This window comes from Topomyia yanbarensis, chromosome 3 (assembly GCF_030247195.1).
Source record: "Topomyia yanbarensis strain Yona2022 chromosome 3, ASM3024719v1, whole genome shotgun sequence".
Lineage (NCBI taxonomy): Eukaryota > Metazoa > Arthropoda > Insecta > Diptera > Culicidae > Topomyia > Topomyia yanbarensis.
In genome coordinates this window covers 5,852,950-5,878,622 of record NC_080672.1, presented here as the reverse complement: position 1 = coordinate 5,878,622, position 25,673 = coordinate 5,852,950, and the positions used below count along the sequence as shown (strand labels likewise).

The 25,673-nt window shown below is 36.5% G+C and overlaps 4 protein-coding genes across 6 annotated transcripts; 3 read left to right on the top strand and 1 right to left on the bottom strand.

Moving 5' to 3' along the window:
- The first annotated feature begins 1,795 nt into the window (after positions 1–1,795).
- On the top strand, positions 1,796–7,825 carry LOC131689085 (adenylyl cyclase X E-like). Of its 2 annotated transcripts, XM_058973883.1 has the most exons (17): positions 1,796–2,046; positions 2,100–2,240; positions 2,300–2,462; positions 2,536–2,897; positions 2,951–3,066; positions 3,120–3,155; positions 3,216–3,647; positions 4,737–4,887; positions 4,948–5,022; positions 5,077–5,201; positions 5,263–5,505; positions 5,556–5,817; positions 5,876–5,974; positions 6,174–6,442; positions 6,502–6,596; positions 6,660–6,998; positions 7,604–7,825. In XM_058973883.1, exons 1-17 carry the CDS (start codon positions 1,978–1,980, stop codon positions 7,654–7,656), a joined length of 3,030 nt encoding a protein of 1,009 aa, XP_058829866.1. In that variant the 5' UTR covers positions 1,796–1,977; the 3' UTR covers positions 7,657–7,825. The 2 variants fall into 2 exon arrangements, with proteins under 2 accessions (XP_058829866.1, XP_058829865.1); XM_058973882.1 differs by lacking the exon at positions 7,604–7,825 and having other exon boundaries at positions 6,660–7,528.
- Positions 7,690–8,838, top strand: LOC131689093 (leucine-rich repeat-containing protein 59). Its single transcript, XM_058973902.1, has 4 exons — positions 7,690–7,825; positions 7,879–7,938; positions 8,009–8,305; positions 8,368–8,838. Exons 1-4 carry the CDS (start codon positions 7,703–7,705, stop codon positions 8,755–8,757), a joined length of 870 nt encoding a protein of 289 aa, XP_058829885.1. The 5' UTR covers positions 7,690–7,702; the 3' UTR covers positions 8,758–8,838.
- Positions 8,839–9,215: 377 nt separating this feature from the next.
- Positions 9,216–20,286, top strand: LOC131689089 (proton-coupled amino acid transporter-like protein pathetic). 2 transcript variants are annotated; one of them, XM_058973897.1, is made up of 8 exons: positions 9,216–9,470; positions 12,367–12,423; positions 12,482–12,552; positions 17,898–17,990; positions 18,050–18,200; positions 18,263–18,924; positions 18,982–19,125; positions 19,183–20,286. In XM_058973897.1, the coding sequence occupies exons 2-8, from the start codon at positions 12,415–12,417 to the stop codon at positions 19,448–19,450; spliced, it is 1,398 nt and encodes a 465-aa protein (XP_058829880.1). In that variant the 5' UTR covers positions 9,216–9,470; positions 12,367–12,414; the 3' UTR covers positions 19,451–20,286. The 2 variants fall into 2 exon arrangements, with proteins under 2 accessions (XP_058829880.1, XP_058829881.1); XM_058973898.1 differs by lacking the exon at positions 9,216–9,470 and adding an exon at positions 11,096–11,249.
- A 3,462-nt stretch (positions 20,287–23,748) lies between these two features.
- LOC131689091 (ras-related GTP-binding protein C) lies at positions 23,749–25,338 on the bottom strand. Its single transcript, XM_058973900.1, has 4 exons — positions 25,198–25,338; positions 24,456–25,142; positions 24,259–24,401; positions 23,749–24,203 (listed from the first exon to the last, which is right to left on the bottom strand). The coding sequence occupies exons 1-4, from the start codon at positions 25,198–25,200 to the stop codon at positions 23,861–23,863; spliced, it is 1,176 nt and encodes a 391-aa protein (XP_058829883.1). The 5' UTR covers positions 25,201–25,338; the 3' UTR covers positions 23,749–23,860.
- Positions 25,339–25,673: the final 335 nt, after the last annotated feature.

The following is a 25,673-nucleotide window of genomic DNA, read 5'->3' as shown; positions in this document are numbered from 1 at the left end:
AACACCAATACCTGAACCACAAACGGTTGCCAAATTTGTGGCAGCTGTTCAGTCCATATTGACAACTGCCAAAGCAGCATCCAGCACCCCAAAAACCACTGTAAGCAATATCGGTGAAGAAGATAAAAACAATGACGACGGATTTACATTGGTCACCCGTAAGTGCAAGAAGCAGGAGAGAACATCTGGTCGCGGGCATCAAGGCACTTTTAACGATGATGACCTTGATGTGGAGGACCGGAGAGAATTAAATAGTCCTCATGACGCAGTAGGCGAGCCGCGAAAGAAGGTATCTGCTCGCAATAAAAAGTTGCGCGCACGAGATCCAACGGACAATCAATAATATTTGTTTATATTTATTCTTTACATATTGTAAACACATAAAAGATCCACGGCTCCGTTAAGCTACCGCTATGAGCCGTGTCAAATAAACGAAATAAAAAAAATAGTTTTAAAGAATTTGGAAAATTTCTTGTAACTGTGAAAACAAAAGAGATAGAAACTTTGTGGCTTCAGCAAAAATGTGCTTTTCGCCAAGCTCTAATAATCTCTAGAACGGTGGTGTTTTGAAAACCGACCTCATCTGCGGGCACGATACAGGTCGCAATTCGTCGTCTAAAAGCAGCAAACCAAAACGATCTTGAAGATTACATTCCGTAGAGGCACCCCAACCTAAAAAACACGGGAAAATTTCATATAGAAACAAATTGCGTCCACTCGAAAATGAAGCATCGTTTTTTCCCATGATTTTTCCACTTTGGACGGCTGTAAAAAATCGTTTATGATCAAAATATTGCGATTTTGTAGGTTACAGCGCCCGAGAATGTTGCTTTCTTTTAGGCGGGCAAAACCCAAAGTTGGTTGATTCAAAAATTTTGTTCCGATAAAGCCGCCATTTTGGACGCCATTTTTGACAACTTACACTCGAAAAATTTTATTTTATAGATGAAACCTTAATGAACATTTTGCCGAATAGCGCACATGTCTAAGCCATTTTACTGCTTCAAAAAAAATTATTAAACATTAGGTACTTTTTGCCACAATTATACAAGAGGATCCCCTTCAAAAATCAAAACACATGAGCCATAGGAGATAGTCATATAGTTTGTTCAGCAAAGTTGCTTCAATTTAATTGTCTCATAGCTTTGTAGAACATTATGTAGCTTCATTTCACATATCTAAAAAGTTGATACTTTGAACAACCTAACAATAAGGACCACTCTTATTTAACCCACATAAAAAATTCGACTAAAAGTACTAAGGAAGTTTGTCGAAGACACCATATATCTAAAACCACCAGTTTGGGCACAAACAGTTTTGTCTTCCTAAATATGGCTTTGCGTTTATGATTTATTGTAGTATTTGTACAGATTAGCCTTTAAATGACTAAAAATGTACTTTTATTTGCCCAACCTCCTATGTACAGTAGTTGGAATGAATAACTTGCCTAACATTTCTCCGAAAAATTGCAGAACAAACTATGTTAGTAGGCTCACATGGAATCATTTATATTTTATACGCAAAAATAAAAGTTTGGAAATCTCCTCAAATATTACGGACAAACAAACTTTGTCAGTATGTAGTAAATATAGTAGGATCTCATTGATCAATCATCAATCTGAAGCCAATGTTTATTTGAATGTTATGTTATCACGATGCACCATTCACATTCAACTTCTTTTTGATCGGTGACAAAAAATATACCATTACCAGTACATGTCTTATCAAATATAATGCTTGGAAGTGGCTATTATATGACACCATCGAGGCTTATCATTTCTACCTGTTGATTAGTTGTCGCATGACTTCACTGGTTGTTCACTGTTCAATAATTTATTCTTGTACATAAACAGAAGCGCGAATAATAGTGAGATCAGTTTATTTTAACACCCAACTGTTGATACTGTCATTAAAACATTAAGATGCAAACTACGGATTCTCCAAGGTAGTTCCCAGATTAGAAAGTCGGTCTTCAACATGGATCAAAATCAGGAAGCTGAAGCTGATTATTATGCACTAAAAAAATGGGAATTGGGATTTTTGAGGGTAATTAAGCATAACGAGTAACGGTGGATTTTAATGCAACATTTTTCAAACAGCGAGAGTGCGTCAACTTAGGACTGGAGGTGTTCTACGAGAAATACATGGCTAGAGTACAGCGGAGCTATCTATCGATATTCGTGGTACTTCAAACATTCGTGAGCGTAGCTCATGTAGTGGTAATAGTAACGGGAGACGAGGTAAAAATTTCAGTTGTCCTCAAAAAAATCGTTTACGAAAAGTCAAGGATTATTCACAGCATCCTTCTGCTGCAATACATCCAGACCTCATATGCTACACATTCGGTAGTTTAATAGTTTGGATATCACTGTTTGCCGCATTCAAAGAAGAACTAGTGAAGGCTCACCCCTGGGTTCCATATGTAACATCTAGTGCAGCTGTTTTCACACTCATTATTACAGGTATTAGATGGTGTAAAAGAGCCATATGAATTTAAATACCTATACTTGTTATTTATTTGTTTATTTTTTACAGACCTGATGATCCCTCTTTATCATGCCGTAGTCAGCTTCATGAATCCTCCTCTAAGACCGTCATATGCCAGTCACATAATTTTTGCAATTTACATATTTCTTCCGTTGGGTGATAATCTGCATGCAATTATTCTAGGTAGTGCAACTACCATTTGTTATTTAATCATAATGACACTGATTTCATATCGTTTGGAGTCGGATATAGCGATAAAAGTTGTGACAGAACTTATTTATTTTATATGCTTGAACTTATTTGGATTATATTTTCGTTTAATAAACGAAGCGGCGATTCGAAGAACTTTTCTAGATAGGCGAGAACTTGTTGAAGGTAATCTGTTATTGAAATTTGCTAGAAATCAAGAGGTAAGCCTTGGTGTACAGAATCTAAGCAATGACTAGAATGATTTCCTTTTCAGAAAGAATTGCTACTCAGCATTCTACCAGAACACACGGCAGAGCTGATGGAAAAAGATATACGTGTTATGATCGAGAAAATGCGTAATGGTCGTCGAGATACAATCAACACGCATAAGTAAATAATACGTTCAAAATACTAAAATAAATTCACTCACGGAAGTACTGCAGTTTTTTCAGGACTGGAACGCAATGGAGGTCTATAAAGTAATAAAATTCATATTCGCAATGCTGTATAATGAATCATTACATGTTAAAACATTTTAGCAAACTTTATGTTCAAAAGCATACCAACGTAACAATTCTGTATGCAGACGTCGTGAACTACACTTACATCACAACACAATTACCAGTGAGAACTCTAGTAGATGTCCTGCATGAGCTGTTCGTAAAGTTCGATGAGGCCGCCAAGGAGTACAACGTACTGAGAATAAAATTTCTTGGAGATTGCTATTATTGCGTCTCTGGTGTGCCTATTAAAAATAAATATCACGCAAAAAGTTGCGTAGATTTGGGCTTACGCATGATCAAAGACATTCGTGATGTTCGGATGTCTCGAGATTTGAATATTGACATGAGAATTGGCATTCATTCCGGAAGCATCATATCAGGTGTAATCGGCGCTTGTAAATGGCAGTACGACATCTGGTCTAGGGATGTGATTATAGCAAACAAAATGGAATCTACTGGCGAAGCTGGGTAAGACAAGGAAAATTATAACATTTCAGTAACGAAGCAAGTCTTGCTAAATTTCTATTTCTATAATTTTCTATAGACAAATAATATGTTAAAATTATCGCTGTAGGTCATTTGCACTATCATCTCAAATGCATAACTGCTATTGATATGTTTTAATCCAATTCGATTTAGCGTTTTGTGATAACTACTTCAAGTTACTGCTAGTACGCAGTTAACCTGGGATTCCTAACAACGCAAGGAGACAAATGACCCTAAGGTTACAACATCTATAAACGAATAACAGAAGCAAGTTTACGAAACTCGATAATCAACCACACAATGTTTTTGGTATGGGTTTTCCATAATTTTCTTGGAAAAAATAGGCAAATAAAACGTAATTGAATTGTGAAGAAGTCGTCTTCTCAATACTGCGGAAACCGAGCATCTGGCAAAAAAGCGCTTGCCTAAACCACTTTGTCGAGATGCTGTGAGGGTAATTTTCGAATGCAGGATACTATTTCAACCGTCCGCTTCGAATTGTGCTCGGAGACTGGTTTTCTTGGCATTAGAATGGCAATGGCTAACATTTGATTTTAGTCACGTGGAGCTGTGCTCTGCGCAAGCTTGAGGCAGTTGCGCTAGTGTACACCGTTTAGAGACTCCAGCGAAGTCATCTTTGCGCGCCAGCGACTGCTCGTTTGGGAAGCTAAACTAATAAAAAAAATTCTACAAGATAAGATAGATTTTTTAAAGGTTAACTTTAATTATTAGTGGAAAATGAACATTCTACTATTCGCGAAAATCGATAGAATTTTGGCTCACGAGAGCGTCGAATATTTCTTGCTCTTATTAATTACGTTACGATATTATTTTCCTTTATCCGTGTTTCAAATAATTGTTAACCGCATTCCACTGATGATTCTTCCTGGGAACGTCTTCAATGGTGGAACTTTTTCGCACTATATAAAATTATGCGTCATGAATTTTCCAAAAACCTCTCGTGTAATATAAACAGAATCTTCTTTCATTAATACTTCCTGCGTTTGGTTATATTACAGTATTAAATGATTTTTTTAACTCCTGCATGTATGATTAGTATATTATTTTTAGTAAAGTACATGTGACCATGCAAACATTGGAGTTGTTAGATGGCGAATATATTTATGAGGAAGGGACTGACAAAGCCAAAATGGATCCTATTTTAATGAAGCATAATATACAAACGTTCTTTATTGTGCCTCAATTTTATGACGATAGTAGTGTAAGTAGCGATATCTTAATGTTAGTGATTAGTTTAAGCAATCATTTGTTTCGATTTTAGTACTATATGCTTCAAGATTCTGCTACAAGCAGCCGATTATCAGTAGGAGTAAAAAGGAAAACTATTCAAAATAAGGTAAGTCAAATTACAATAAAGAAAAATGTAAATTGATTTTATATTACATTTCAGAAAGAACGAAGTTTAATAAGTCGAAATTTCATGCAAAATTCAATGGAACAGTTCCGTGATATAATGAAACAAACCAACGTGGAGATGGCTCATGAGCTAGATCGAATGCCAATTGGAAAATTTCAGTAGGATATTACTAATCGAGATTGTGCATCCATACCATACAAATCAATTCCAAAATTTCAGGTTCAACAAAATTTTCTCGACAGCGCGTTTGCATTCACACCATTCCACAGTAACACACTATCCAAATGGATACACTAATAACGATCATCGCCTGGACAATATATCCCCATTTTTCATGTGTTTCGAAAACAAACGTTGGGAGTGGCCCTACAGTAAAGAACCAGATTTAATGCTAAAATATAGCGTGCTGATGAGTTTCATTGTGTTCATATGCATTTTTTCTATACAAGTTTTCAACAATGCGTAAGTATACACTTCTAATGCATTACAAGAATATTTTGCAATTCTAACAGTTCGGGATTTTATTTTTGGGTGGTTATGCTTACTTCTGGTGTCATACTGTTTTCGTTTATCCCTATAACGTGGTTTAAAAAACTTTGGGATGTGTATACTCCATATTCATCGGAAGATTTACTTAGAGTACGAAAACCTCGATCAGTAATTTTGCGGAAATTATACGATTTTTCAAATAGCATCATGGGAAATTTCACATTCAGGATAATAATCTATCTTACCACAATTATAATACTTGTGATTTGCTCTTTAATTTATCTGGTGAGTTTCTTGGCGCTTATTAAATCAAAATAGTATATCTTTATGACTTTTCTTGCAGGTTGAGTGCAGTAATGAATCAGATCATCTATTAGAAACTGATCAAGTCATAGAACAGAACCAGTTTTACACCTCCAAAAAGCATTGCACTAATTCATGGGTAAGATATCAATCAACATATTGACAGGTGATGATAACAAATTTTTCTTCAAAGTATTTACACTGTTTAAGAAAAAATAATAACCGTTTGAAGACTGAATTTATTCCAAAATATTTGCAGTTGTTCTTTATGACTCGCAGAATTTTTTATTATCACCCACTTGTATGAATATAACACTAATTAAAGAGACCTCTTTCAGACTGTTACGCAATGTCTCACTTTGGCAATTGGAATGGCTTTCCTTTTTCTAAGAATTCACTACCTATTGAAAGCAGCATGCGGACTCGCAATTCTTCTTTTCTACTCATGGTCGGTTTTCTTTAAACTTCATTATATTTATAATAACAGTGCCAGCATGAACCCGGGAATGAATCCGAAAGTTGGTCATATAATGCTGATTATTTTCACTGTAATTATATTTCATTGGATAGACCGACAATCCGAATATATTGCGAGGGTTGATTACAAGTAAGGAGCGCAAAATATTTCTGCCCGTTACACATTCTGATGTTTTACGTACATTATAGTTGGAAACGACAACTACTAAAACAAAAAGAAGAGGCTGAAGTTACCAAGCAAACTAATAAAATTCTAGTGGAAAATATTTTACCCACCCATGTTGGTAAGTAACTTATTTTGATTCAGATTCAAGCATTTCTATTGTACATTGTATGTTGCTTTACAGCTGAAATCTATATAAATCGTCAATTGAAAAACGAATTTTACAATGAAGAGTATCAAAATGTTGCTGTTATGTTTGCAACTATCACCAACATGGAGATAAATGCTGATATTTCAGTGGAGAATGAGAAAAGCGTTCTTAAGGTTTTGAATGAGATTATTTGTGATTTTGATGAAAAATTGCAATACTTTGATGGTTACTTAAAAGTGGAAAAGATTAAAGTTGCTGGATGGACCTATATGGCAGCTTGTGGACTAGATCCAGGTCGCTGCGATTCATCGTCTTCCCTTGGAACGTTTGGCTCAGTATCGAGTATTACGCGAACATCTTTAATGACTAATGGTAGGCGGAGTTTAAATCCGAGAGCATCGGACGCAGATAACCAGCCCTCAAGTAGAAACAATTCTAATAGTAGACAAAGCAATAACGTAACGATTGTTATGACCGAGTTTGCTTTAGAGCTAATGAAGGTTCTGCGAGATTTTAGCAATGAAAACTTCAAACAGGCGAATCCTGGATTACTTAGAGTAGGCATTTCTAACGGCAAAGTAATGGCTGGTGTCGTAGGGTCAAGTAAACCTCTCTACGATATTTGGGGTAATGCCGTCAATATGGCATCTAGAATGGATTCAACTGGAATCCCAGGAAGAATTCAAGTAACAAAGGAGAGCTCTGAGATTTTGAGAAATTACGGATATCAATGCGAATATAGAGGTCAAATTTTCGTTAAAGGTAGAGGGAAAATACCAACTTACTTTGTGAACATTGACAATAATTTTGAGTTTGTCAAAAATAGATCAGTAGATGACTTGTCGACTAAATTGTAGAATCACGATGATACAATAAATTGAGCATCTCTAAGTTCAAACAAATCCTCACACATACATATTAAATACATTCAAATGACGATACCTTTGCTTCCCCATTTTACTCTTTTCTACTGCTAGTGACAGTAAAGCTTTTACACGTCATTGACGCCGGTTGCGAGTGCGATTGTTGAGATACATACTAACAAAATACAATTATTAGCTGAAAAAAAATAAATTATGCCGAAACGAACGAAATCTACGAGTGATGAACAAGAAAAAATAAACGTTCGCGAGAGATTAACTGATAATGTACTTGATTTAAGTTTGATGAACATAGCGACAATTCCAGTGAATGACATTGTAGGTAGTGTTAATGTTGAAGACATGCCTGTTGTACAATTTATCTCTTCCAGAAAATATTGAAACGTGCTACTATATTAGATTTATCCAACAATGCTATAACGGTTATCAATGTAAGTCGAACGATCTCTGCCGGATTGATCATCCATAGCACAAAGTCGTTAACAAAAAAGTTTATTCCAGAAAAATTTCACATCGCTTGTTCAATTGACTAAATTGGACCTGAGCAATAATAGGATCCAGTTGATAACGGATGATTTCGGAAATCTAGTTAATCTACGACACTTGAATCTATATAGCAATAAAATCGAACGTCTTCCGCTAAGCTTCGGTCGCTTGAAGAAGCTGAAGTACCTTGACCTTAAAAATAACCCTCTGAATCCGGCATTTTCCAAAATCATCGGGACATGTATAGATCAGAAAGGATGCATTGACGCAGCCCGTAAAGCAATTGCATTCATGGCTGACATTGAGCGACAGGTTGTATATTGAAGTTTACTAATTCTCAGGCCGCTTGATTTAATTCTTCCACATTACTGTAGGTTCTTGAGGAACGACGAAAGGAACGAGAACAAAAGGAAAAGGAAAGTCGCCAAATTAAGGAACTGTCTGCTAAGGAAACGCATTTACAGGAAAAAGAAAATGTGGATACAAAAAAGAAAAAGAGAACCAAACGATCTAGAGGTAGCTCTATCAGCAAGGAAAATAAAGCGCACGATGAATCCGTTTTAAATTCGACAAACAGTCACACAAATGAACCCAATTTGATTACGCATGAAACGGACAGTAATACGCGGTTCATTGCCAAGAAATTTATTTTAATAATAGTAGCGCTTATTCTACTCGCGTATGTGATTTTTTTAAAAGCTGAAGTTTTTATTGATTTTTTAAATCAGCCTGACATACAATTAAGAGAAGAGTATATTAAATAATTTTTGTGAAGAACCGCCAAAAGTGTACAATATATTCAAATCAAATAAAATTTTCGACCCACTGAGGTTTTGTGCCTATCACTCACACTATATATGTAAATTGTGGAAACCGGTGCGAACATTTGGTAGTATGTACCCGTATCTTTTTCTGAACCCGCATGCGTATAACATTTCGCATTTTACTACTACAGTCGAACAAACGTTCATGTGGATTCATTTCTGCGAACCCCCTTTATTTCAGTAAAGAAAAACCGTAAAAAGATACTCCGTTATTTCCGAACACTATCGTTCCTCAAAAATTGCCGTGTTATCTTGCACCTTGAAAATTGGATTCTCATGACGCACTGTTTTTTTTTACTTGTTCGTTTCACACAAATTATCCGCACAAGCAAAATATTGACTGTATGTATAGAAGGTGATGTATGTTATGTCCATAGGTTCTACAGTTGAAAGTGCTAATTGCAGGATCAGTCATTCACAAACTTTTGCTTCAATCGGTTACAAGCTAGCCTAGCTAGTTTAGTAAGAACGAAGAGTAAAGCATTTACTCGGCTACTAATTGACTTAGTACGTATATGGAGTGGAGAAGTTGAGGCTGAAAAAGACTTTATTTCACTACAGACTACTGTCTTACAAGAACATATCAGTGACTATAAGGAAATATTCAGAATAGTTACATCAGTTATCGTGAAAAAATATTCATACCAGCGCAGGTGAGTTTACATTACTACATGTTTGTTGCAGATTGCCAAAAAGTGATTCTTGATTAATAATTAATGTGTATTTTGAAAAACTACATTGTAACACTTACATATCATGCATATCGGCATGATGCATATTCATCGAAAATATACGTAAGCAGCCACGTGTTTTCAGTGAAAAATGAGAGTTTTCTGTGAGGTGTAAGAACAGTGAGAAAACTAGCATCACCAATACAACGTGAAAAAGGAGAAATTTTCGCATACAATAGTGAGCAGTTATGTACGGTATTATCATGAAAGTAAAACAATATTGGCGGGTGGAAGCCCACAAAGTACCCTATTAACTAAAAACATCGAATTAGCATTGTCGAAAATTGATAGAAATCGGTTTCGACATTTCACATGCTATGATCACGAACCAGTGATGCAACAATGAAACATTATTGCCATGTGTACCGAAACAAGATTGAATGTTTTCAATGTATTTCTAGTATCACTATCATCATTAGGTATATATAAGGGAGAAATGCAATACATTCCAACTAGAACAGATGTTGATTGTTGATTTTTCAGAATCTGACCAAAAATGGCACGTGCCATCGACGTTTTTATATTTAATAGCGCAAAAAGGCAGCTCAAAAATTCAGCGTGATGAATAATGTAAATGTTTTTGCCTTTTCATATTCCTAGATATGATTTGTCTATATTTAGACATCTGCTTTGAAATAAACAGCAAATGCGCCACTCGTAGATGCGTTTTACAAAAACTAAGGTTGACACTTTACGCCTGGCACCTCTCCTATCTGCTTAGACACGCCAACGCTTTCATCGGATTGCAAAATATTCTAATACATTGTAAAATGACGCGCATGATGTTAGCTTATTGTGAAACAAAATATGCCTTGTCACGCTGATAACTCAGAAAACATCCAAGAACAAGTTAGACTAAAGCAAATAGAAAAAAATAACTTGATTTCAACACATTTATTTAGTTTGCTTTCTATAACCAAATTGTCAACACTGAAATCATGGGTTCGTTTGATGCACCGCATTTTTCAAAAAAGAAGGAACAAATAGTGAACCAATGAATAAATAATCCGATGAATAGGAAAAAGTACCCAGAATGATCATCAAAGCTTCTAGTTTTGAACAGATTTAACTTTGTCTTTCAACAAAACATTACAGCAACTGATTATCAGTTTCAAATAAAAATAAACATTTCTTAGGATTCGATGCTACTGATTAGAACTAGGAACTAGATTTTGCATTTCGCTGTTGTCATAGGCTAATCTAAATATTGAAAAGTTTAAGACGGTTTCCCCGCGAGCGCACGTTACAATATTCCAAAGTTCAATTACTGATAATAAAGTACCTCTTTTTGGAATCAAAGGTTTAAATACAAAAATAAATAGGCAAAGAATCTTTTCAAGCCCGAAAACTAATGCCGTATTTTCGAACAGTTGATTTTAACTATAACGACACTTTGGCAAATGAAAGTGATGTCCACAGTATGATGACACAATTCAAACGGACCCAATATTATCGCTTTGCTTCTAACCGGACACTGTTGTTAGCAAAAAAGCGACATCATGATACGGTTTACATCAATATAACACATCTAAGATTACTGACTGCTCCGTCAGTTCTGTACGACCAACGCTATAGTTCAGACGATTTCCAGTTGTGGCGGTAACAGCGAACACCGTTAAAGTGGTGCGCTAAGTACATTCTTCAATATCAAATTACGGTTGAGTGCTGTGGCACAACAGAACCTGCGGATATTTTACACTAGTAAGCATTATAATTTATACAGAACAAACAAAATCTATTTATTGTTGAAGCAGCTTTATTGATTCTATATGTAAGTTTAACAAAAGTTCCCGCACTGGTGTGGCGGTTTTGGTTAGGCATGTTAGTTATTCAAATACGGGGAGGTTAAAAATGGCAGCCTAGCCCAGCATTTGTTCTAACTTCAACAATTAAAACTACCGTCAGCAGTTAATAAACGTGTCAATGCAAGAAGAACCAAGCGTTCCTATGTGTTTTAAGCTACAAGAAATGAATTTTCAGTAGGTATTCTTATCAGCAGTGGTTGTGGCAGTCTGATGTTTATTGTTGATAAGAGTATTTGTAAGATGTCAGATGCTGACGTACTTGCGAACTAAATATGTACAAAAGGTTAAAAGTTGTCAGGAGTTTCAACGTCGTAGCCAAACCCCCACATGATGTTGGCGACGGTTAAAATAGCTGTGATTGACAGATCGCGAAGTGAAAATTTCGATCCAAAAATAAAGCGGACTTTTGAAGATATTTCGTATTCTCGTGGGTTCTTACAATTCTAAATTAAACTGAACACTCCCCCAAACTTAACAATAAAATGAGGTGGTAAATAAATCCTCTAGGTTAGTGGAAAATAAATCAAACTTGCACCAATATGCATGTTTTCAGGCGGGATACGTTTCTTGTGTTCAATCAAAATACTTATTGACTACACCCACAAAGCTTATCCATGTTTCTACTATCATACTGCTAAAAATCAATAATTAAGTTTAATCGACCGAATTGTCGGGACAAATATTCAATCGATAGAGTTCAAAAGTTCACTATCACGAATAGCTGTATACAGAAGAGAATCCACAACCAGCAATCGAAATAAATTAGTCTCTAGAGAACACAAGCTATAAATTATGTCAATTGGTCGATTATCTAAAAGCAAACGGAAGAAATGATATTGTTAGAACTCAAGCGTATAAATGAGTACACAAATTGATCGATCGACTACTCGGATCGCAGCGTGATTAAAAAAAATAAACATGTAGGAAAAGAGCGAAATAATAAATTACAAACTATACACATCAAAGTTTTAGTAACTACTAAACAGTAAGAACGTTTTCATGTTTCTTTTCAGTTATCAATCTGCGCAAACTTTAAAAGCAATATTGCTAATCTAGCTGCCATGGTAAATGTAAGTATTAGAACCATTGTAATAAAAACAATGACTAAACATAATATAATTATCACAGGAATATACGGGACCTCCTGCCCAGGAGCTGGAAACATTTCTACCGAAAGACGCTAAAAATGGAACATCAAAGTAAGTTCGTTCAGATTTTTTTAACAGTGATGGACATTTTGCGTTTCTTACAATCTGCAAAATCCAATAAAGCAATGAAACCATAACATTTCTAGAAGATTTCATTTGCTTCTGAATGATAATCAAATACGCGTACTATGAAATATTTGAGCAAAACAATTTTTTATTCGAGTGTGCGGGTTGCTATGATGTAGTGATTATTTAACAGTTGATTGACGATAGTAATAATAATAAGTGAAAATGCACAATGATCCAAAAAACGATGTTGCAGAAGAACAAATCATTCTCACTGTGTATGTTTCACATTTTCATAAAATGGGCAATAACGACGCCGACCACGTCTAATGCTGTGCTACCGGGGTAGGAAGGGATTGTTAGTTCGACACTCGCTATTGATAGAGACCGAGGCCACCTCTGCATCTCCACTAGCACCGTAGGAAAGCAATTGTGTTAGTAGGATAAGGAAAAGTATTTTAACGGATGCGTATTTCTTATTTATACTTCCACGATCGCTTTAGGATTTTTTCAGCTTGGTTTATTTAGTATTAGTTTTTAGTTTAGGTTTAGCTTGTGATTGGGTAACGTGTACCATCGCGAAGGGCTCGAGCGTTTGTACGTTAAAATATTCGATCGCTTGTGTGTATATCGCGTGTGCTAATGTGTATGTAACTTTGCGTATATAAATTCTATTTAACGACCGTGTGTCCTTTCGCAAATTTACGTGTGTTTTTGGATGCTCGCGCACGAACCGTGATTCTGATACTTAATTATCGATGCACGGTTCAGAAGAAAGTGAGTTCTTCCATATCACTGTCGTTCCGGTCTTGTAGCCATGGAACGTGTAGTCCAGTGGATATGAGCGTTAAAGATTGCCGGATACGACCGATTCATGACTGCGCGAACACGGGCGTTTGTGGGTTCGCGTTTGAAATTGCGTTTATAACTTCGTAAATACTAAAACGTTCACCTTCTTACCGTGGTGTTATCAAATTTTAGCACTCGTGGGTGCATGTGTGCGTGGATTATCGCAAAGGGCTCAAGCATTTGTATGTTAACGTGTTTATCGCGTGTACAAATTCAATTTTTATGTCGCCCTGGATTGTGTTGTTTAGTGTATATGAGCGTCATCTTTTTGTTTGGTCCACCCGAAGGCATTGGACCTAGGGCCGTGGATAGGGACTTCCGGACGTAACCGATTTATGATTGCGCGAACACGGGTATTTGGAGGTTCACTCCTGAGACCGCGTTTGTGAATTTATAAGTGCTAAATCTCGGGCGTAAGTGTGGGTGGATAATCGCGAATTAATTTCTAACGGTAAGCTATTCCAATAAGAAGCTCCGGATATTAGTAGGCTTTTGCTGATCGACGTTGTATGTCCCTGATGCCCTCGTTGCATGTGTTCCAAAATGTAATTAGGTTGATATCCGTAGAATGCTTGCCTCATGAAGCTACCGATTCGTAGTTGGTAGTTGAACGGTGGGACGTGCCCTATTACCGAGTTTCGAACAGCTACTGTAGAATCTCGACGACGGAGGCTGAACACAAAGCGAACGGCGGACTTATAACATCGATGTAGTTGCTCTTTGAGGCTGGCAGCGAGTCCGGGGTAGTAGACTACGTCAGCGTAGAAAAAGTAGAAAAAGATAACACATGTAACATGCACCCAAACTACTTGCAATCGTCTAAATGCCAACAAATGATACTTATTTACCATTAACGACAATTGCATTATGTTAGAATTTTTCTATGCTATGCTGACCGGGAATGGATATTTCACGTACGTCCGTTGGCCAGTTCTGCTCACAAATACTCAGACTAACACATACACAGATGGACATACGACTAGCACGTAACAACTGTACACTAGAACTAAAAACTACAATTATTACAACAGAACACAACTAATAGGGTTCAACTTTTATATATTTTAAATTCGGTTGACGAAGTCGACCGATAAATCGACATACAATGACTCCCACTGCGAATCGTGCTCACAAACACTGCCATTAAGCCAATGAACAATGTTTGCAAACACATCCCACAGAAAAAGTCAATCCACGGTGACCCGCCAATCGATCACGCCAGTGTGCACAGGCTGTTGGATGACCGTTAGCTTGGGCTGGTGCAGAGTATGAAAAAACACAAAACATAAAAATGGTCCATAAACCCTCTAGGTCTCCTCGATGCATTGATCTATTGCTAGGAGCTCTACAAAAATTTGGGAAAATATTGACAAGGAGTTATACTTTCATATATAGTAAAAAAAAAATTAAGAATTAAAAGATATGTAATTCCTTAACAGTTCTTTGTCTGCTCCAGTTTCCATAGTTTCGTTAAAGCGAAGGAATCATTGCACATGTTGTATATGAGTTTGTTATGTGTGTGTGTTAACTTTCCAAACCCCACTGGCCGGCAGTGGTATTATGAAAAAAAGTCATCTGCATATGGTGCTCATGCAAACAACTTGATCTCGGGATTTAGTAGGTGTTAGCTCTACCGATTTTCCAATGACCCATTGTGGTGAAAACTCGTCGCACTAAGCAAGACGAGATGCTTTTAGGACAAACTTTTCGGTCGAAAGCCTTTTAGACGTCAGGAGAAAAAGTAACCGTAAGAACTCTAACTTACAAGACAGTAGATGAGTACATGACCCTCGGCCAAATCACAAAAGAAGACTATAGCTAAGAAGACAAAAATGTTATGAGAGCCAGAAGCGATGAAGGTGACCCAAATTCCATCATTGCCACACCACATAGCAATTGTGACAGCTGCCAACGGAATCTAATCGTATTGAGTCTCTACCAATAAATGTAATTGGACGGTGGATAGGGCAGGAATGGGCACACACAATTTATTTATTAATTTTTAGTCTTGCTACAAGAATTCTAAATTGAACTGCACTAGAAATTCTGATTTATTAAAATGAAAAACTATACAAACTTTATTCGCAAAAATGTCAAATTTACACTTATAAAATCATGTGTATTGAGTCTCCTGAATCCGAATCACATAAATAACATAGTTTTACGATTGTTTGTTATTTGATAATGATGTATTTTTTGAGTATTAACAAGTTGAATTTTTTTTCCTTAAAACCTCTATAATTGGACCAAAAAATATCACAAACATAAGCTCACCTGGATAAGATTCCCAAACACACATAGGGTTAGTGATTTTTATAAAAGAAATTTCTTTAAATCGAAAAAGACGCGAATGACCCTAAGGTTAAAACCTCTATAATCGGACCAAATACATCACAAACAGGCCTTATGTTGATGAAACCACTTTAAAAATGATTTAAAATTGACCAACGCCATATTTAAAAAAATTTCTAGTGTTCATCATAATACAATTAAAACCATATCTTGTTGGATTATGTGGTGCGTCGTGTATCCTCGATATAACCTCGTTCGAAAACAATACTCTAAACCACCATGCTGCTTTCTAAGAAGTAAAAAACTGAAACCGTGCGCGGAATGAAGATTATTTATTTTGCTTTTGTACTTGGTTTTCCGTGATGCATGTTTTCTGTTCAAACACCAAAAATGCTAAGCTGACTGGAACCTGATTTTTCGGACAACGAAAAACGAGCAATAAATTGGAATTACCACTGGCATGAAAATATGTGCTTTTGCAAGGAATGAATACGACCAGCAAAGCAGAATAACCGGAGAAAATGCCGTCAGAAAAATTGCAAATTGTATGCTATGAATAAAACACGGTACCACGTAGAAATCCTGCCGAGCGCGATGGACCCAAAGTGCGAGGTGTCTCATTTTGGAAGGATGTATTGATCATTAATTTTTTTTTTGCGAATCTTGTATACTTATTATTGGCAATTATCCCTTTTGGATATACATTCTTACTGTTCACTAAAGATATAGATGAAACGATCAATTAAAATACTTTCCTGCTGTACTGACGAGCGAATGTAAATTGTTTCATCATCATTAATAACTTTCTCATCAACAATAACATTAGAACTGAGCACATCATGCGAATAAATGGATGTTGTGTGAACACAACAGTTGTCTTACTAATAATACTGACAAACGGTAGCAGATGCATCGGCGTAACGCATGAAGAGGCACCCAAAATTATCTAATATTACATTTCGGGTAACAGGTGAAAATTCTCAACGCGAATATCACTTAATTGATGGAATCATACCAATAAACATACCAACTTAGTTCACTTATATTATAAAAATTATAATAAAAAATATTTAAAGTAACAGAAAGCTATCCGTAGATTTTTGGGTGTACCCTTTCAGGTAAGCGAAAAGGATGCAAAACCTGAAACGCATTGCTTCATGCATGTACTCAGATGCAGGGGATGGAAATTGATTCAGTTTGTTATCAGCGCTCAAAGAAATCGAACCTTTGCTGTTGAACGGTTAAGTGCAAATAATAGAAATATTTTCAATAACCTAGTAATGGCTGGTAGTTTTCAATTCAATAACAATAATGCCGAACAACATGCTACAAGGTAAACTTGGCTGTAGGGAAATATTGTTTTACATTATAGTTTAAAATTTTAACGTGGAATAAGTCAGAAATTGACGAATGGCAAAATATAAATTTAGCATATAATAAAACGAATAAAAAAATTCTAACTTTAACTTGCTGTAATAAGTGATCTACAAAAATAAGCGATCATCATATTCAAGAAGCACAACGAACGGGTAGCTGTTTCATTTTTACATTATGAACTACCTTGCACCTCCATCAATAATACATTTGTAAATTTTATCAGGTTGCTTAGTTTGTATAAAGTTCCGTTTTCAGTAACATTTTTTTTGCAAGAAGATTTTTTCATAAATTTTGATTGCTAAATATTGCAAATGGAGCGAGTGACAGTGAATCTTCAAAGACGCGGAAAAAAAATGTTGTTTTGTGATGTACATTGTAACTCTACTAGACCTATCGTTTAAAATTTTCGTACAATACTGTTTAACACAATTCCCAGGGTAACTGCGAGAGCTTCTTCATTTATTCGATTTTTTAATTTCTAATAGCCCTTGAAAGTCAAAAAATCGTTTTTCTCAAAAAAATATCGGCTAATTTGTTATTGTAAGCAAATAATAATAATTTTAATAAAGGCTTTCGTAGTTACCTGAAGAATAATGTGAAGAAAATGTTCAATAAGTTACAAAGAAACAGATTTTAGAAGAAATATTGTGCTACTGTTGCAGTATTATATGAAAATTGGCTGATAAAGTAACACTCTCTGTACCATAAAAATATTTAAAGCGGTTTTTTTACTTCAACTAAAATAACTCGTCCTCCCTCTCTTACAACTGTCGCCAATACTAAGTAAAATAATTTTAACACTATAATTTCAGATACAAGATCACACCGGCCAAGACGGATGTTGAATCAGATGTTGGGCAATCTTTCGATCCATTCAAAGAGCGAACATTGGAACATCCCACCACGTAAGAATACTGTTACGTATTCTCGATCGTATATGACGTAAACATTCGATTATTTACAGAGATGGAGAAACGCTAACACATTTACTAAAGGCCTCGCTTGGTACCGGCATTTTGGCTATGCCAATAGCTTTCAGCTATGCTGGTCTAGTCGGAGGAATAATTGCTACAATTTTAACAGCATTGATCTGTACACACTGCGCGTATGTGTTGGTTGGTATTGCAATGAGTTTTGATTGAATCAATATTAACAAAATCTTATCTCATAATTACAGGTCAAATGTGCCCATACTTTATACCATAGAAACAAAACTACCAGCATGACTTTTGCAGAAATTGCTCAAACTGCCTTGGAAAATGGTCCACAATGGGGACGTCGGTGGAGTAAATTCATACCCCAATGTATAACTTATGGTCTGTTTGTAACATACTTTGGAACATGTGCCGTTTATACTGTTATCATCGCGACCAATTTCCAGCAAGTAATCGAGCACTATTTAGGATCAGAAGTAAATCTAAGACTCATGATAGCCTTACTGTTGGTGCCCTTAATATTGTTATCGTGGATTCCTAATTTAAAGTACCTAGCGCCGGTTTCGATGATCGCCAATGTATTTATGTGCGTTGGTTTAGGAATAACTTTCTACTACCTGGTCACTGATATGCCACCATTAGCTGAGAGACCACTTTTTGTTTCTCTCATGAGCTGGCCTTCATTCTTCGCAATTGTGATATTTGCTATGGAGGCGATCGGTGTTGTGATGCCTTTAGAAAATCAAATGAAAACACCACAAAACTTTATTGGAATTTGCGGCGTGCTGAATCAAGGAATGGGTGGTGTCACTTTGATCTACATTCTATTGGGATTCCTAGGTTACGTTCGTTACGGAGATCAGGCGCTCGGAAGTATTACTCTAAACCTACCAGTTGAGGAACTGTATGTTTAACTATTCTTTATCTACTCGTACAAGAACTAATAACAACCTCTTTACAGGCCTGCGCAAGCTGTAAAAATCTTAATTGCACTAGCCGTCTACTGTACATTTGGTCTTCAATTTTACGTTTGTTTGGATATCGCTTGGATTGGCATTCGCGACAGATTCAAAAAGAGGCCCACCCTTGTAAACTACACAATGAGGTATGTTTTGCTATGTGAATGTGTTACAGTTGAATATAATGTACCCTTAACTTTCAGAACCATTCTTGTTACTGCTGCTGTCCTGCTTGCCGTTGCCGTTCCAACAATCGGACCATTTATTGGACTAATTGGTGCATTTTGTTTTTCAATTCTCGGTCTCCTCATACCAATTTTAATCGAGATGGTAACTTATTGGGAACAAGGCTTTGGGCAATTCAACTGGATAATTTGGAAAAATATTTTTGTTTTCTTTTTCGGAGTAATTGCCTTGATTTTCGGATCGAAGAGTTCAATTGAAGATATAATTAAACTCTATGTTAAGTAGACTGAGTAGCATTACGCAATTTCATTTAATGACTTAAATATCGTGTTGTTGCAATATTTTATACAATAAAGCAGGCACAAAAAGCGTCTGCTGGGAATGCATTTCATGCTTATGTACTATATCCTTTTGATATGAGATATATACATGTTTATACTGCTTTTCGTAACGACAATTCTCGCAAACAATATTTTGTTTTCTTACAAGAAGTGCTTTATGTGCAAATGCATGCAGAAATCAGGACAAGTGCCTCATTTTATTCTCTTAAGGTAGATCAACTAAAAACTACTTAAAATCGAAATTGTTTTAATGGCAATGAATTGAATACACTTGTATTGGAGACTGTTAGGTAAAACGCATAAGAAGGATCATCTGTCTCAAAAAATAGGGAATACGGGCGGATAACTCATACCATTCAACATGTGTCTAGGGAGGATGACACAAAGTAACATTACTGATAAGTATACTAAGCATTAATACCGCAAAGACAGATTGCAGTTATAAGAAAATTAAACATCAATTCAACGTGAATCGTACCTTTTATATGCAAAATTCTTTTTATAAAAGAAATCATGGAATCCGCTTTCCACACCCATACAAGTAACATTTAGCAATTTACATAGTTAATACAATTAATATATAATTGCATGCAACATTTAACAATCAAATCGAGGAGACATTACCACTTAGCCTGATATATGATTATTTCACCGGCCAACTAAAATAATGTAGGCGTAGATCACGAATTATGTAATAATTGGTGAATGACTTTTGAGGTCAAAGCACTAAATAAATAAATGTATAGTGATTTAGTAAAGTTTCATATGTTTTCAATAAAATGCCTAAGAGTTTTGATTATGAAAGAAAATTGTAAAACTTCCCTATACACATAATCGATAGTCAAGCGGATAAATCACCGTAATCGGCCGCTCAAAGTAATTCATCATGTGATAAAAAGGAAACATTGACCATGTGGGCGGGCATAGCGTAGTTGGTGTTTTGCGATGTTCCATAGACAATCGAGAACTAAATCGTAACTCCAACTAGGCACAAAGTCTATTCACTTGTAATAATGTAATTAAGTTGCCCGAAAATAGCTTTGTTCGTTACCTTTTTGTCTGAAAGTTTCGTACATCCATAACCCACATCGTTCCATGTGACGGTGCTGGTGCTAGAGGTGTGCACCGCCCCGCGCCGACGATTGCAGGTAAAAATAGCAAGCACGCAAGGCGTGGCGCCGGCGCGCATCCGATTTTTACCCGAAATTGGCGGTGCGGCGCGTACCTCTAGCCGGTGCACCGGTGTTTGAGTGGTAAGCATGACCACCACTCATTCCAGTTAGTCTGAGTTCGCCACTCATTCCAGTTGGTCCCCGGTTCATGAGTTGATGGATCGATATTTCGGACCTCTAAGATAAGAAAAATATGCTCAAGAAAGGGATTACTCGAATTCAACTTGGTTCGTCTGCTCGAACCCATCAAACTACCAACTATCAATTTTCGTATGAGGCTGATAAAATCCGGTCAAAAAGCTGACAAAATCGGGTCTTCACTGTATTGCAGTATCTCCCGAAAAGTTTAGCATCACCTAGGAAAGGGTGAATTCAAAATGCTGTATCTCAAAATACTGATTAGCTACATATTTGCTCACTTAAGAGATCATGTTGTTTAAACTAAGGGAATCCAGCAAGTGCACTTTTCAGTTTGAAATTCTGTCACTATATGGCGCTAGTACACATGTGAAGTTGAGTAATTCAACTTGTTTCATCTCGTTTTTCTAACGGCCTAAGGTTCGGGTCTTCTGGAAAATCGTTAAATCATGAGCATGTGCATAACAATCGTTTTAATTTTGAACTTTGCCACCACGTGGCGCTAGTGTTTATGTGAAATTTTACATTTTTGGACATGTTTTATCAGACCTCCCTGATTTCCTAGAAAATTCGCGCCCTCAGTGAAGTTGTGTAGAAAGACAAGATCTGTTTAATTCGAAACTCTGTCATTACGTAGCGGTAGTGTCCATACATTCGAAATAATGGTTTTGAACTTGACTTATCAATTGATCCTGACGTGTGGATAGCAAACGTGTTTGTAAGGTGTTTTTGAGCTTGAGCTTGTGCGATCATCTCTGGCTGCTACTCCGTTATTGATCGAGACTAGCTGAAATTGCACAGAGGGGGACAATACTTGGGAATAACAAATCATCCTTCAATTACAACTCCTGGCAATCCCAAGATGTTTATTGATCAATACATACACCAAGCAGTGGCACGTCTCCATACAAAGTTGTGACAAAATTCAAAAAATTGGTTTATGCGGCTAAAATTGCGTTTTTAATTAATTTTGGGTCGCTGAATCAATTTTAGCTATCAGTTTTGAAATTCTATAATTCTTTTGTCGACTATTTTTACGTAAACCCATTTGATGGCGTTGGTTGTTAAAGTGTTAATATACAGGTCAATACAATATAGCCATTCACATCAGATAGCCAAAAACAAAATTAGTAAAAATTAGATCTTTTAGTAATTTGATGTTGTCCAGCCAACCAATTTGTAAGAAGATTTATGAGCTATTTTTTCCAAAAAATGATTATGGAAGCTTCGGCGCAAAAATGCGCAAGATAAGGCCTGTATATTTTAAAACTACACTGAATTTTGAGTCCGATTCATTATAAGTGACCCATGGGAGACAATTTCAAAAATTGAAAGGCGTATGCAGATAAATTACTGACATGACATTTAATTTTTCAATTGCCTCTTCTGCTTTCCAAAGAACATAAAACTTCTCCAACGCCAATGAATTGAATTAGCCAGAAATCCTCGATATCATTTGTTTCAAAGACGTTATTTTTCATCCAATTATCGTAAAATTTTGAGAAAATTTAACTCAAACGGAGAGAAAAAATAAATATTTGCAATACGCCGGCCTGGCCCGAACGTAGATCGCAGTAGGAAACAGAAGAAATGTTAGTCTGACACTTGCTTTTACTACAAGCTCTATATGCTACTGCGCGCTCCACAAATATTACGGGAGGAGAGAGGGATTATTAGTAAAGATATGGATTCGAAATTGTACTTCGGGAGTTCGGGCGCGTTCAAGATTTTAGGAGTCTCTGAGTACCCGGCCACCAGGAGACTAATTAGGTGCTTAAAATACGTTTTAAGAATATCGTAATGGCGAATAACGCGAAAATGTCTGAAATTATACTTCATCCAAAGATTATTTTTACAGAAGACAAACTAGCAAATGGAAAAGCAACAAAAAAGATAAATAAGAGTGGAAAATAAACTGGGGCTGCAACTGAACAATATATTATTTTCGCGACAGGTATATGAAAAAAATTGAGTGTTGTTAAATTCCCTGAACTAAAAACCTTACATAACCCCAACTACTAGAAAAAGAGAAGCAAGTTAGTTTATTCCGAATAGTGAATGATCAGAAATAATAAACTAAATTTAGTATAAAAAAACTGGAATGTCTAATATATATGCGGGAGATAAACTAATTGTAATTTTGTTTATTGAGGGCTTTAACCAAATGGTCGTTCGCCCATATGGTGATAATTACAACAAATACAAATTTGTTTTTGGTTACAATACACATCTAAACTCTAGAAAGAATATTTAGTTATATTTTCCTTATTTAGTTAATCAATTCGATCTCTGTGTCTCGCCCATTTAGGGCATGGGGTGGCTTAAGTCCTTGGGGGGGGGGGGGGATCCCTCCCATCACCCTGTCTGGGTGTGGCGGGGGGCCCGCGGTTGTTTTGTTGGTTCTGTGTTTATCCAGTGCCAATAGGGTGCGGTGAACCCTCCCATCACCCTGTCTGGGCGTGGCGAAGCGCCCGCGGTTGTTTGATTGGTTCTGTTTTTATCCAGTGCCAGGAGCAGCCGGCTACCGGGCTCGGTGAACGCAGGGAGTGGTAGTTCCTTGAGGTGCTGGGGTGTTCCTGGTGTTGATACTCTGAAACAACGCGTTTATCACGGTATCAAACGACAAAACAAGTCTAACGTACTTCTATTTGGGTTTTCTTTGAAATGAAGTGTCTATTTTGACACCTTTATTAATTTCCACGAAAATAAGATATCACCTTTCCGGTGAAAACTCATCTTATCCCGGAAAAGCTGCACACCGGATAAGCTCCTTCTCGCGTGAGGGAGTGAGAATTACAATGCCTGCTCAAAATCCAAACATCAAAAACGGATCAGTTACAACACCGCTGGATTGATCTATTGGCTTCGAGCGAAGTTAGATGTTACATTGTGTTGCCGTAGTACAGTTAGCTCCATTTAAATAGAATAATAAACGTACAAAATATTTCATCGTGGAAAACATATTTTTAATCAAGATAACAGTGTACTAAAAAATCACATTTAAATTGCATACACGAATGTCAAAAATAAAACAAAACCTATAATTAGGCTACAGAAGCCTTATTCATATGATGTTCCAATTCGCCAGCAATGCTCCCATTTAGTGGTACTGATCCGTGATATTCGCTTTCGTCATCTGGATCCTGATCAGCTACTTCTAACTTTTGATTTTTTAATCTTAGTTCAAACACTTGCGTGATGGCCTCTCGAAAGCACAGAAAATTATAATCGATAACCCCTTGATGGGAAAAATTCTCCTCTCGTATAATGCACACAAGAGCAAGAAACTTGTTTACTTCTCGCAGGTATAAAACCGTACTGTTGTTCATCTTTATAAGACTGGAGCTGAGATTGTCGAAAGCAGGTACATCTGGATCGTCCTTGGATCTATAAATTCAAAACCATGAAAATAAGCACAAAAAATGAAACAGTTCGTATATACCCATAGATACATGACAAATCTATGACAACATCGATCATATCACAACATAACTCATAGCTCTGCATATCAACAGGTGAGCAATCAGTTGCGATATAGATTTTAGAAACCACATCGAATAAAAACGCTTTTTCTATTCCGGAGTTCTGAAAGAGTAGATGTTATTGAAGCAATCTTAAGTTGCATTTGAGTACACATACCGATATAAATATGTTCAGTAAATTCTCCAGTGTCGGCAACTGCGGAATCAACTTTTGAACAACCTTTGAAAAAGCCTCAAAAATCGAATGATCGTAAATTGATGTGAGATGGAAACTCAGATGAACTCCTTCTAATCCAGCATCCGCCAAGTCGTCCGTTGCTCTGGAGTGAATGTCCCTTTGTGATTCCATTTTAAAGTCATCACTAACTCCATCAACTTTATGTATGAATACCTCGAACTTAATTCTAGGGTTAACCTTGTGGGCTTTGGTGACTGTTTGATTTAATTTTGCCAGCGCTTCAATGTAATCATCCTGCGCATCAATTACGAAAACTAATGCTCCGCACCCACCGAATATCATGTCCGAATCAAAAGTGGGATCGAAAAAGTCTATCTGGCCTGGAAAATCCCAAATTTGGAACTGCACAAAACTGCTGTTATTGATATCGTCCTTCACAATTTTATTGGTGGACTCTAAAAAAAGCGTTTCGTTGGGTGACATTTTGTGAAAAACCACTTTTTGAATGGAGCTTTTTCCAGATCTACGTAGCCCCATTAACAAAATTCTCGGTTTGTCTTCTGTAGAACGCGAGCTATTGTCCTCGTGATCAAAATTACCATACCCAAAATCCTTTGGGAACGAGCCAACCTGGTATCCCATTTGTTCCTCTTCGTCCTGGTAACTCTGAAATGCATGCTCGATTTTATTAAATTTACCAACAAATGTAACACTCACATACCATGTTGTATAGATATTCAACGTTGGCAGAATTACAGGTTCACGGAACTACAGAAAATTGTACAACTCGATTGCTCAAATTGATCAAATAAAATGATAACAACATTAACATGCAAAACATTACTACGTTCTGAAACTGTCATATGGATGAACTTTAAAAGCTCAGGAAAAAGCTGAGGAAAAAAGTAAAACGACGTTAATTTCTTGCCTTTTTTTGAAAAGGGCCAATAAACCCCCGAGAACTAAAACTAGAAGTTTTTCAAATTTATATTAATTCGCTTTTTTAAAACGAAACGAATTTTTTGTTTTATTTTGATTTGAGCAGATTTTACTCATCAAGAAAATAATTAATGGGAGGGGGAGGATGCGTCGCGAACCACCGGGGTATGGGGTGGATGAAGCGAATGCGGATGTGAGGATCGTTTGGAGGGGTGAGTAGAGGAAGGAGTGAGTAGGGGAAGGAGTGAGTAGGGGAAG